At 41.9% G+C, this 12,947-nt stretch overlaps 1 protein-coding gene across 1 annotated transcript; it reads left to right on the top strand.

Annotated features, from left to right (window-relative positions):
- The first annotated feature begins 225 nt into the window (after positions 1 to 225).
- Positions 226 to 7,677, top strand: LOC137470043 (serine/threonine-protein phosphatase 4 regulatory subunit 3B-like). Its single transcript, XM_068183028.1, has 10 exons — positions 226 to 778; positions 2,039 to 2,116; positions 2,331 to 2,444; positions 3,217 to 3,333; positions 3,535 to 3,666; positions 4,321 to 4,409; positions 5,671 to 5,887; positions 6,230 to 6,369; positions 6,821 to 6,995; positions 7,582 to 7,677. Exons 1-10 carry the CDS (start codon positions 230 to 232, stop codon positions 7,675 to 7,677), a joined length of 1,707 nt encoding a protein of 568 aa, XP_068039129.1. The 5' UTR covers positions 226 to 229.
- The last annotated feature ends 5,270 nt before the right edge of the window (positions 7,678 to 12,947 follow it).

The raw sequence follows: 12,947 nt of genomic DNA, 5'->3' as shown, positions 1-12,947 counted from the left end.
CTTACCGTGACCCTGGTCACGAGCCCAACATTCTATATTCTGGGAGTTAGAGGGACGGACCAATCAGCAGGCTCCAATCCAGGTGACGTCACAATGCCTGAAGAACACCTGAGGCAGTTGGAGGGGCAGAGCACCAGGAGGACAGTGCAGAGTGGGCTCCTGTCTTGCTGCTCTCTCGTCCCCTTTGGCTATTGGTGTCATTCTCTGGCAGTCAGCTAGGCCTAAAGACATGGGTAGAATTAGTCATTTGATGGACCTTCCCACCTGTGGCCTCCACAGACTTGGAGAGATTGCAGAGCTAGTGGCTTCTGTTCGCCTCTCACCCATCCGTAAGAGAAAGCTAGCGCTGGCCTTGAGGAAGAAAGGCTATATTCCAAAGCTGCTACATCTTTTCCAAGTCTGTGAGAGAGTAAAGAACACTGAAGGCTTGCACCTCCTGTTTGACATCGTGAGAGGAATTTTGTGCCTGGACAAAAACATTCTGTTTGAGGTGCTGTTTTCTGATGAGTGTATTCTGGGTGTTGCTGGATGCCTTGAATATGATCCTAGTTTGGCTCAGCCAGGATGGCACAGGGAATTCTTGACCAAAGCAGCAAAGCGTCAGGAGGTCATTCCTATCAGAGACCCTGAACTCAGGGAAAAGATCCGCCAGACGTCCCGGGCACAGTACATTTACGACATCATCGTGCCTAATTCGTCGGATTTTGAAGTGGGTTTTCTTTCTACCCTCAATTCCTTCATCAGCTCCAGCAAAGAGGAGATTCTAGAAGCCTTGCAGGTAAGTGTTTTTTAATGTGGCTTAGATGTGCTCTGTAGAGATCCCTCTGGCTGTAGTTTGGAAATGATTTAAAGTGGGTGAATACTGTAGAAGTTAATCACAGGCACTTTCATTTGCACAATGTTTTGAATGCCTTCCCTTCTTTCTGATCCCTTGGACTTTTGGTATTTTCAAAATGATAAATTTCAGGTGAACGCATTAATACTTTTTATGGGCTCTAACAAGATAAAGTCCTTCTCTTGGTTGCCAAGCAAACCTCTGGAGCTGGTTTTGTATAAGCATTTAAGGAACACGTAACTTCCGGTATTTCGTTCCAGGGACGTTTATTACACTGTTTTCCATGTAAAGGGGTGCAAAGAAATAGCTGGACAGATACGGCAGAAAGTGCCAAAACACTTGAGAGATGATGATGATGTTTCTGGGTTTCTTGGAGTGTAAAGAATGAAATGCTTTACAAAAATGTAGTGTTGTCCTAGATATCCTTAAATTTCTTATACCAGTAGAGGATGTGAATCTGAAAAGCAAATAATAGTCACAAAAGTTTCCCATCCTGGCAAAGCAGAGTGCCTGCATGTGGGAGAGCTGGTTTTACTGCAAGTGAGATTCAGAGAATGTGGCAGCAGCCAAACTGCAATCTGTTCATTGAGTCCCCACCACAGAGATGGACTGAAAAGGTGCTTTGCAATGCTGCAGATCTAAAAGAGGGAAACTGATCCCCTTGGGATGTTCACAGTGTAGTATGAATGGTGCAGGTACAGTAGGGCCAAGGTTTTCTCTTGGCTAGCACTTTTTACATCAGGAGCGTACCACTTGCTTCCCTAGAAGTTTAGGTGCAAAGTGCTGTGAGGGCATCTGAAACAAATCAGGACTGTCCTTTTCTGTCCTTTTGATGTGTGTGTGGGTGTAGCAAATCCCACAGCGAGTCTGTGGGGTTTGGCAGAACTGCAAAGCATAGGGGTGGCACGGCAGAGGAGAGGAAATGTCGCACTGTAGAGATGAATTTAGGGATCAGCTTTAGGGATCATGCCCTGTGCCCAGCTTTACCTGTGGCTCTGGTGACCTGGAGCTGCTTCAGCTGCACAGGAGGAATGCGGAAAGACCAGGAATGATCCTGCTGGATGTGTACTCTAGCATTTGCCTCCTTTGTGATAAAAAGAATGGCAGTGAGGAAAGCTTGTGCAGTGTGGGATCCTAGAGAGATCGTATTTTCCGTTTCCAGAAGGCACTGGTTAATTTGTGCTCTTTTGGTCTGCTCCACAGAAAGATAAGGATTTTTTGCCTGACGTTTTTGCACAATTAAGAAATGAAGCTACAGCTGGTGAGCAACAATGTGAATTGGTAAGTTAGCAGTCTCGGTGGTTCCTCAAAGGCTTTCAATGAGAGGGATGAAGTAGAAAGTGAAACTGCTCAGAGAGTTATGCAGTCTTAGATGTACTTCTGGAGAATCAGGCAGTACAGCCCCCAGTACAAATTGTGACTGTTTCCTCCTTTCAGAGAATTTTCTGACTCAAATACACAAAACCTTTTTTTTTTTTTTTTCCCTGTGCACCAGTTAAAGTTTCTCAAGGAATTCTGTGCCTTTTCTTGCACCTCACCTGAGAAAAGAGATGAATTTCTTCAAACTTTGGCGAAGTTGGGATTTCTTCCAATTCTTGAAATGTTACTGGTAAGTGAAAACTTAGAACTGGTTTTAATAAAACTAGAAAAGCCCACAGCCATATAGCATTTTTTTTTTTTTTTAAATCTGCCGAGCACCTTTTTTATAAGTCTGATTGGAGAGTTTTGCTCTGCTGAGAATGGAGGTTTCTGGTAATGTCCAGAATCCAGAAGCTGCCCACAGTTCTGCTCTGGAGTAGCCTTGCTTGACTGCTCTTACTAGTTTTACTTTTCAGACTTCATGATGGAGAAGTCTGAGGGCCGTGAAGTCCTTGTGACAAGGTGGCCAAAAGGTGAAAAAGACTTTTTCATGTGGAAGCTTGATTGTTGGTTTTTTATCAGATAAAGACACGTCCCTTAAGGAAAGTTCTGGATTCTTGTTGCCTGTCCATGGGCACAGAAACTGTGGTACACCTTGGTTTGCACAGTTGGTCCTTTAGTACAAAACTCATAACTTGTGGGTAGCGGGCATAGAAAACCAATAAAGTCTTAGATATTCAAGCAAGTAGGACGTTGTGAATGTTTCCAGCCTACGTTAAGGCTCTCAAATACACAGAAAGCCTTGTGTCCTTTCCAAAGGAGGAAAACAGTAGGGAAAGGATTTGCCTGGTTCCTTGTGGTTCTTCTGTAACCATATTATCGTGTTTCTCATGAAAAGTTTTGTGACAAAATGTTCCCCAGTTATTAAACTACCTTCTCTTTGCAGCTACACCTGATAATAAATACCAAACTTTATTAACTCTTACATATTAATCTCTTTTTTTTTTTTTTCTTTTTGTGAGGGAGTGGATAATCAGCAGGTTAGATCTGCTGCTGCAGATATATTGTTTTATCTAGTAGAATTTTGTCCAGCCACCATCCAACATTTTGTAATGCAAGAGGCCCAGCAGAGTAAGAATGTAAGTAAAAGTGGTAAGGAGTCTGTTGACTATACCAGTTTTAGGGCAAAGAGGAAAATAACCAGCAAAAGAAAAGCTAAATTTCTGTGTTTTGTTTTAATTTTCATTTTTAAAGAATTGCAGAAAGTGGGGAACTCATTCCATTCTTGTCAGTAATTATCTTGTGGTTTCATTCTTTGTTTTTTTTTTTTTTTTTTGCAGGACACCCAACTCATCACTGTGATCATTGAGCAGATAATCTGTCATCCTGACCCTGAATTTGGAGGAAACAATCAATTAACGGAGACTTTGTGCGCTTTGATTGATCCAGAGAAAATGCCGGCCACAGCTAGTGTAAGAGAACATGAATGGCAGAAAACATGATACTGTCTTGGCAAACTTAAAAGCCTGATATTCTCTATTGCTGTCATTGTGGGCAGGGGATAAAAAATTATAGGATTTTTTAAAATTGATTGGAGTGTGGTCTGATAACGACTTTAAATAAGCAAAAGATAAGCTAATTTTGCTGCTGAAAGGTATGTGTCTGGGGCATCGTGCCAGTATTAAACCACACAATCCCATGTGCCAGTGCCATAGCACTGTCTGACCACAGCTCTCTCCATCTGGATGATAAATCTTGAAAGATTTTAATACATCGTTACGTAGCAGAATACCTGTAAAACGGTTTGCAGGTTGTTCTGGGCAAAACTACGTACACTTCAGAATGGTTTAAGGACACTTTGGCAAGCACTTTGAGTCGTTGATGTTTTTTCCAGTATATATTTGCATCCATGCTGGGAATTCTTTTAATGATAGCTAGCTTGTTTGGAGACACAAGAAACACAAGTTTGTCCCAAAATAAAGAAACTGATCTTGTGTGGAGACAGTGCTGCAGATCCAAAGAACTCGGAAGGATTCTTTGGAGGCTGTTTCTTCTGTTACTACTCTTTTTTTATTTGAAAGGTGGTATGTGAATGCCAGTGTTTAATGAAATTATTCTTGTTTCAGAATTTAGAAGTATTTGAATTTCTTGATATCTTCTACGACCGTTACATTGATGTTCTTACAGCGCCGCTTCCGGCTGATACATCAGAAGAGTGGTATGACATAGGTAATGACAATTTTAATTTTTTTTCCCTTTGAAGGGCCTTACAGTCCTGGTAACAGCAATAGACCTGTGATGCCTGCTGGGAATACACTTGCTGCAAGCTGCTGTTCCTCCAGGGACAGGGATTCTGGGGGCAGGACTCTTCATAGCCCTTTCCTGAAGCTGTGAATGCTGACATAGCTTGATGGCGTACTTTGTAAAGATGTACTTCCTTCATGTATATTGAGAATAATGCCGTGGTTTTGCTCGTCTAATTTTAAAGAATATTTACTGTAAAGGCAAAAAAGGCGCAGTTGTGTTTGTTGTTTTGTTCGGTCCCAATGTCCTGCTCCCCAAAGCAATTCAGTAAAACAAAAGTCCACTAAAATCTGTCAGGAACTGCAATAGCAACTGAGCGCAGTGTACTTTGACAGTACATTATTTATCTTTTTGTACAACTTATGGCATTAATTTTTCTTGTAGATAATTATCGAACAGCAGAAATACTTGCCTCAGTTTTGGAGCTGTTGTCTTTCTGTGTGGAACGGCACAAGTACCACATGAAGGTTTTCATTCTCAAGAAAGACCTCCTAAGAAGAACACTGGTCTTGATGAAATCCAAACACAAATTTCTGGCCTTGTGTGAGTACGGAACTGTCGTGATTTCCTTTTCCAAGGCTTTGTGTATCCTGTGTGGAAGGTGCACCAGTACCAATGTACACTTGAACTCAGAATTCCTGTTCAGTTGCTGTGTTTTACAGGCTACAATTCCATAATCTGGAACAAAGGAGGTAGCAGCTGTCTGTAAGCACAGACCAATGCAGTTTCTTGTGGGAAGAGGATTGTTGTCTCTTTTGAAGTCTACAGGGATCCTTTCAAATCTTCATGAGAGGATCCTTTGTAATCAGATTTCTTGCCGCATTTCAGTGGAAATGTTGTGCTTTCTTAATAATGTCCTAAATCTGGTTCTCCTTGTGGAGAGTGAATGAAATTCTGTGAGCCAGAATCTTTAAAGGCTTAGGGCTGGTTCTGGGAGGGGAACAAGGACAAAAGCACGGTGGGGAGTTAATAGTTTAATTTCATGCATGCTGGAATGCATTGCTGCTGGACTTGAGAAAGAAATCCATGGTTCCTGATGACCTTCAAATACCCAGGAAAGTCCAAGAAGGGAAAGAAAGGTGACCTATCAACAAATCTGCTTCTGCACTTTAGGGCTTCATCTTCCTCTTGGGGTAACACCAGGTTTTTCAACTGTTCCACAAGAAGGTGAGAGCCTGCCATGTGGTTATTGAATGCTTGAATGTCTTTCTTCACACAGCTGCTCTTCGCTTTATGAGAAGGATAATTGGCCTGAAAGATGACATTTATAACCGTTACATCACTCTGGGGAACCTGTTGGAACCCGTTGTAAGTGCTGTGTTGGACAACAGGAATAAGTGCGACCTGCTCAAGTCTGCCTCGATGGAGCTGCTTGAATTCATCCAAAAGGTGAGTTCAGCAGCAGCCTCAGCACCAACACGTCCATGACCTCGCAGGGCAAGAGGCAAAAGGCAGATTTTCCAAGATAGCAACCATCCTGTTTTACTGGAAGGGTCACAAACGGGTCTGGGACGTTTATTGTCGATTGTCCATTCCCAAGGGGAGTTTATTTGTTCTCTCTGGATCTCAGCTTTTTCCTTAAGAATAAATCGGATTGCTTCCCATTTGTTCTCGACAAGAATATTTTGGTTCTGGACAAAGAATCAGTTACTTTCCAAAATAAAGTTAAAAGCTTTCTAACTTTCTGGGTGTGAACCTTTGAGACTGAAATCCTGTCTTGTTCTTCTTCAGGAGGATATTCAGTTCCTTATTACACATATAGTTGAAAACTTCTCGGATGCACTGGAATCTGTCAAATACATTCAGACATTCCAGGGACTGAAGGCAAAATATGAGCAAGCAAAAGGCCAGCAAAACAAGAAACTGAACAGGTATGGCCCAGTTTCTGTCTTATGAGACTGCCAGGGACTGCCATTCTGCAGGCCTGCTGGTTGGTTTTTCATTTCCCCTAGAGCAGCAGAAGCAGGTGGCTGGGATTGGGGTTGGATTGCATTCTTGCTGAAAACTTCTTGGGTTAGAGTAAACCTCCACCTACCTTTCTCTGAGTAGAGCTGATGTGGTCAGCAGATTAAATGTTCTGCTGAGAAAATTCTCAGCTGATGATGAGCAGAATCTTGCTTTGTTCTTCTGCGTTAGGATTCAGTCTGCCTCATTATCACCGGGGTATTTGTGAAGCTTATGGTGAGGGTGGAAGAAGGGATGGAGCTGGATTGTCTTCTCTGAATCACTCACCTAATTCTAAAGTTGTGGAAGCCATTTATGACCTGGCTGAGTCTGAAACATCAGGCAAAGCTTCAATCACTTGTCCTATGTCTCTTGCAGTGTCCCCTTCATATTGCCTGGTGAGACACTCGCCAAAGAAGCAGTAGTCTCACAGGTGGATGAAGGTGTGCTGTTCAGTAGAGGTGAAGAGAAGGCAGCTCCAACGTCACCAGCAAGCTCCAACGGCTCCTACCCAACGTACAGAACTGGGACCACAGTGGAGACAGCCCCCAAGGTGGGAGAGAACTTCTATGGAAGCTCCTGTCCTCACACAGGACAGCAGAGAAGCCTCGTGGAGCTTTACTGGGTGTAATGTGGCACAGTCAGCAATAGCCTTGTACAGGGTACATTAGTTAGGGACAAATTCACCCAAATCCCTGACTAGTTTCACCAAGAGTGAAATTCTGACTAGCTGGGGTAAGGTTCAAGGACGATAAGGTGGGACTGGAGTCTGCGTTAATCTGGGGAGCACAGGTTAATTTTGCCTCTTGTGCATGATTGAACTGTTGCTACTCCTTGGCCTTCTGCCCTGCTCAGCCGGTGCCCTGTGTGTGTGAGGTGCAGATAAGATTGCCTTTTTTGGAACCTATTCCCCATCAGGGAATTAATAACTGTTTTTAAGCAGACAAAAATGCAGGAAGTGATACCTCTTTTATGCCTTTTGCAGCTGAGCATTATTTGAATCAGCTTCCGAGCAGCTACAGAAAACTGTGGCAAGAATTTTATTGCTCACCCCTAAGACTTGGGGGAAAAACAGATGTGCAGCATGTATTTTTTCAATGTGGGAATTTCATTTGTTTTTACCTTTTTCTAATTGGCAGAGAGGTCTACTTGAAGCATTTGGTTATCCTGACAATGAAGAAGATGGGACATCATCAAAGAAAAGAGCTCGTCGGGATTCCCGAAGAAAGCTGTAGTTTTGTAATATGTGTTATTTGTAAATACTAGTTTATTAAAACGTTACATGAAACCTGACTGGGTGGGTTTGCTTTTTTTCCTGTGAGTTACTGTTGTAGTCAGTGGTGCCATGCCCTGGGCAGAGGGTAACCCCGCTCTTGGCTTCACTTTCCATCTGTCAGGGCCAAGTCAGAGCAGGGTTTTAAAAAGATTTCTACTCTTTTGAAACTTCTCTGAATGATCTATTTAAGAAGATTTCTCTCTGCTAGAGAAATATCTCTGTTCCAGAAGTTAGGTAGATCTCTCTGCATGGAAAGTAAACCAGGTTACCAACGCTTCTTCGTGGCTATTTAGTTTAGCTCATGTTGGTGACTGTCCTGTTCCAAACTGGAGAACTGCAAAAGGACCAACAATTCTCTAGGCAAAATTAATGTGCAACCCTTACACTGGTTGCGTTTCGTGTCTCCAGAAAGCAGCAAAAATCTGGGTGGTTTTATCTCTACAGGTTCGATGTATGAGTGGACAAAAATGTTTGTATTTGTGCAAGTCAAGGTTCAGGAATACACTAAATACATGGCTCTTGTGTATTTTCCAGCTAGCTGAGAGATCAGGAGAGCTTGTTTTGGGTGACTCTTGTCTATGTGCTAGACACTGCCACCAGAACTACATGCAGCTTGCAGACTGCTCACCACATCTAGCTACTTATTTTCTAGAGCCTTCTCTCTACTGACAGCTTATATTCAACATTGAGGAGAGACTAAATCATGAAGCCGCATTTATGGAGGAAAAAAAAAATGCAGTTTCATCCTCAGAAGGTGTTGCATAAGGTAATTCTTTGTTTCAGGAGTTTGCTGCAGATGCATTTCTGCTGGTGTGCTTTGACAGCCTGAGAGTTAATACACATCTTCAAGCAACCCTGGTGTTCTCTCTCTTCCTGGCTCTATTTCTGGTGGTCACAGATAACAAAGGCAGAGAGTGTCATTCTGTGCCATATCCCCATGCTTCTGTCACTGAGAGCTCTTTTTTGTTTGATTTCTGGTTTCGGTGGTTACCATCTAGTGAAATAAAACACAGCTTCCACATGAATGACCGAGATGTCAGAAAAGCTATTGATAGTGATTATACAGTTTATGCTTCTTATGCCCTGAAAGTATTCAAAGCATTAGATTCCTCAAATGCCCAAGCCAAATTAGATTTTGTTTTTTGGTTTTGTTTTGTTTTGTTTCATGGGGTTTTGGTTTTTTTTTTCGGAGGTTATTTGTTTTTGGTTTTTTTTTTTTTTTTTTCCCTTTGAGCTCGTTTAACCAGACAAATATGAGAAATCAGGAAATAAAAATGACTGGATATTGAGCCCTTTTATTCCAAATAAGGAGGAACTCCACAGTGATTATTCTGTTGTGTCAAAATTGGGAAAACCAATGGAAAAGCAAGTTAATAAGCTTAAGTCTCCTACATGTTTTAGTTTCACCTAGTGATTTTATTATGTATAAACTTTTTTCATGCCCAGTAGGAATAAAAAACGAAGCTACATTTAGCATCCTTTCAGGTGAACCTGCTGTAATTCACTGAAATTTATTTCTCAGTACCTCAAATATGCATTTGACATGGAGATCCTTCAAATCTTCCTGCCTGGCTATTTATCAGATATGGGGAGAAGCATTTTTTTTTCACATAAATGAGTCTTTATTAATTTCCTGTTTGGCTTATTTTTCCTAATAATTTTATAGTATTTATCTAATAAATACTTGGTGCTTAGGCATGGCAACAGGCCAAGAGTAAACATCAGACTTTGTGACAGTGAAATCTCACAAGACTGTGGAGATAGTCCACAGTCTGATTCCATTCACTTGCTTGGTGCACACCCCCTTCTCTCATTTCATTTCCTCCATCTGGGGATATGTCTCAACACTGACCACTCAGAGACCAATCGGTCTTCATCCAAATTCTGCTACAAACAATAGAGATATCCCATTAATTAGATAGCTACCGTATTTTCTGCAGTAAGTCCTATTTATCTCTGTATTCATGAGGAAGTCCAAGGCAATATCCTGGATCAGTGCAACCTTCCCGAGGCTGCAGTGGCATGAACACTAGACCGATTGTCTATGCACAGGTAATAACTCCCTATTGCAGTCTTGACTGTCATCTACTTAGACACGAGGATTGATGAGAAGAAGAGGTTGATGAGGAGAAAAGGTGGAAAATATTGTCACAATTGCTTTGTACATTATTGCAAAAGTTTTTAGAAGGGGGAAAAGACATTTTAAAATTATTTTGATCCAAAATACTGTAAAATATTGTAAGGAAGAGGAGTACTACTCTGACATATTTTGTTTATTTTAAAAGATTAATTATTCTTGAAGGCCTTGATGGTAAGTTTTCAGTCAGCTCTGACAACTGAGCAAATGGCTGAAAGCCAAGAGTTATTTACTACCCAAGTTTCACTTAGGCAGACAATCAAGGGCATTATCCCAATCATGTAACAATTATTTTGGAAGAAGAATGTACTATTTGAATCCATAAATAATGCACTTCATCATCTTAGCATTGCAAAGGGGGGCACTGGAGCGTGGTAACTGCAGACTTCTGAGAGATTGCTTTGTAGAGATTTTCAAAGATGCCATCATGGAGGCAGGTGTCTGGCTCCTGGAAGTTAGATAGCAAATGGATATTCTTGAAGTTCTTCTGGATTGCTGCTTTTTCTTCAAGGGCCACCACTGCTGCATGGTCTTCATGTACTTTGGGGCAAAACGGGCTCACAGTCAGAGCTTCTGCTTGGACCTTCCCCTACATTTGCAGTGACAGACACTACCAGCTCCACTCTTGGCAGACTCATACCTGTCCTCCTCGTTCCAAGTAGCTCAGTGTAATGCTGGAGATGCCGGTTATCCCGACAGATAGTCACTTGCACCGTGTTCTCACAGACAGACCTGAGTTTTTCGTGTTGGACCTTCCACTTCTGAACTTGATGACTTCCCCCAAGGAGTTCTATAGTGATGCATGGAGTTTGTTGTATTCACGCTAGACAAGTAATTTAGTCTGAAGTCTGTAGGTGCTTAGTGAGAAGAGTAAAGGATCCAGTAATGATGAGTTAAAAGTTCTACAATCAAACAAAGTAATATCATGTTTTCAAAGGCTATGTCTTAATGCACAGGAATATCAATTACATTGGCATATCCTGATTTTTTTTTTCATAGCTTTAGTACTTGCCATATATTCTATGATTCTGTTTAATTCTGAACATTTGGTTGCCTGTATTCCTTGTGTCCTTTCAGCTTTCCTGAATATAAAAGTGGAGGTAACAGTCAAGTGAAACACTTGGAGTATGGACTTCAAGATGCAGATTTTTGACTTATTTCTACAAGTAAATGCCTCATCTTTACTTTGCCTGTTCTTGTTAAAATACTAAACTCTCTTTCCTCCAGCTGAGATTTCCAGAATGTAAAAACATCTCTTTACCTCTGCTAATACATGCAAAACTGGCATTTGACCAGTAGCATTGTTTGGCCACGACAGTTTTGGAGTAGGCAAAAGGCAGCCCTGTGATCACCAGCTCACTTCCTTGTCTTGGCTTTTTCAGTCTGTGAGGCACTCGGCAAGGTCTGTAGCAGGACATCTTCCCCCACCACACGAGAGCATATCTGCTGCTCATTAGCTGATGAAATAACTCAGGCCATCTCACCTAAGCTCACCTAAGCCCTGGTGCAACGACTCAGTCCAGACAGTTTGCCTTGCAGTGAGTCCTTTCAGCACCATGGAATTGATGCTTTTAGGTGACAGTGAACATCTTGCTGTGGAAGCACATGTAGAAAGATAAACTGGAATTTCTGACCAACAGATGCTTCATTTTAGAAACTATAAATGCTACACCAAACTTTCACAAAGCAGAAATCGTCTGCACATTCCCGGGAAACATGTGGAGCTTTCTCCCCAAAGTCATGGCACCAGCTCTTTGAGCTTACTCTGCTTAGGACCGAGTGAAAGGACTCTATGTGCACTCCTGTCATTTTGGTGGTAAATGTCATTGACTTCTAATCTAAACTGTTTCTTTGCTAGCTTTAATATAAGTACCCTAATCTTGTGCCCTGCTTCATGTAATCTACTAGTGGTTCTTTTATACTGAGTAGTAAGTAACCCAACAGAAATTAAAAGTGAAATTTATAGACTGGAAGACTGCTCCTAGGTCTAAAGTGCCATGTAAAAATATTTTCTGTAAGCCATTGCGGAACACCCAAATCCACAGGCAGGTAAAGGATAAAAGTCCGAGCTTCATCCCATTTAATTTTTAGAGATTCTTCTGTATTACGAATGTGACTTATCTGTTATATTCATAGTTGGAGAGTTTGTATTCATAACTTCTTTCAGTCATCAGTTCCTTAGCTCTGGAGTAGACTTTTCCCCAGTGTGCTCAAAGTAATACATATAATATTGCCTGAATGCAAGTAGAAGATACACATACCACTTGGTTCCTCAGACACTATTTTCTAGGGAAGTACGGAAAATTCAAGTACCAAAGAAATTTTTTTTTACCTGTAGTTTTTAATAACTGAAGTCACAAACCACTGATACTTCTACCAGTGATACTATGGAGCACGCATGTATGCTATGTAGGAAATCAATATTACATCTGTTCTAAGTTTTAGAAACAAGGAACATAGTTAGTAAATTTTCATCAGGTTGGCTTTCTATTGATAAATCAAGCCTTGCTTTGGATGATATCCAGACTAAACCAAGAGAAAATAGAGTTTGTGAAGATTAAGATGAAGCTTTTTTGTTTCTATACATTAAGAAAAAATGTCAAATGTAAGACCCCATGCAAGACTTGATTTCCTGAGACTTGACTCCTTCTTTTAGTGACCTTGGTGTCTTCATGTTGTTTCTCGCTGTGTCTTTCCTGCGTCCATTTTGCTCACTGGAAAGAGGATTGAGGTCTGCAGGTCTCATTTAAAGAGTGTATTTGATCCGGAGCCTGCAGATGGTCATGTCATCCCTGCTGGGCAGTGGCCAGAACACTCACGGTGACAGGTTTCAGGCCGCGCTGGGAGGAGCGGGGAGGCTGTGTCAGAATCTCAGGGGGCCTGGGCCAGAAGGGCAGTGGCTGCTCTGGCTGCACGGCTGGTCTTGGCTTTTTTGTTGTGCTCATTTTCAGCTGCGGGCTGAGGGCTTCTCCTCCTCGTTTCCGGCAGTTCCTGGTGAAACTCAGCAGTGGCAGAATTTCAGCCGAGCCGCGGGCGGGTCTGGCCATGCTAGGGGTGGGAGAGACCCGGCTCGGCCAGCGCTACATCGGAGC

Source organism: Anomalospiza imberbis, chromosome 3 (assembly GCF_031753505.1).
Source record: "Anomalospiza imberbis isolate Cuckoo-Finch-1a 21T00152 chromosome 3, ASM3175350v1, whole genome shotgun sequence".
Classification (NCBI taxonomy): Eukaryota; Metazoa; Chordata; class Aves; order Passeriformes; family Viduidae; genus Anomalospiza; species Anomalospiza imberbis.
The sequence above is the reverse complement of the archived record's forward strand: the minus strand, read 5'-3'. Positions and strand labels throughout refer to the sequence as shown.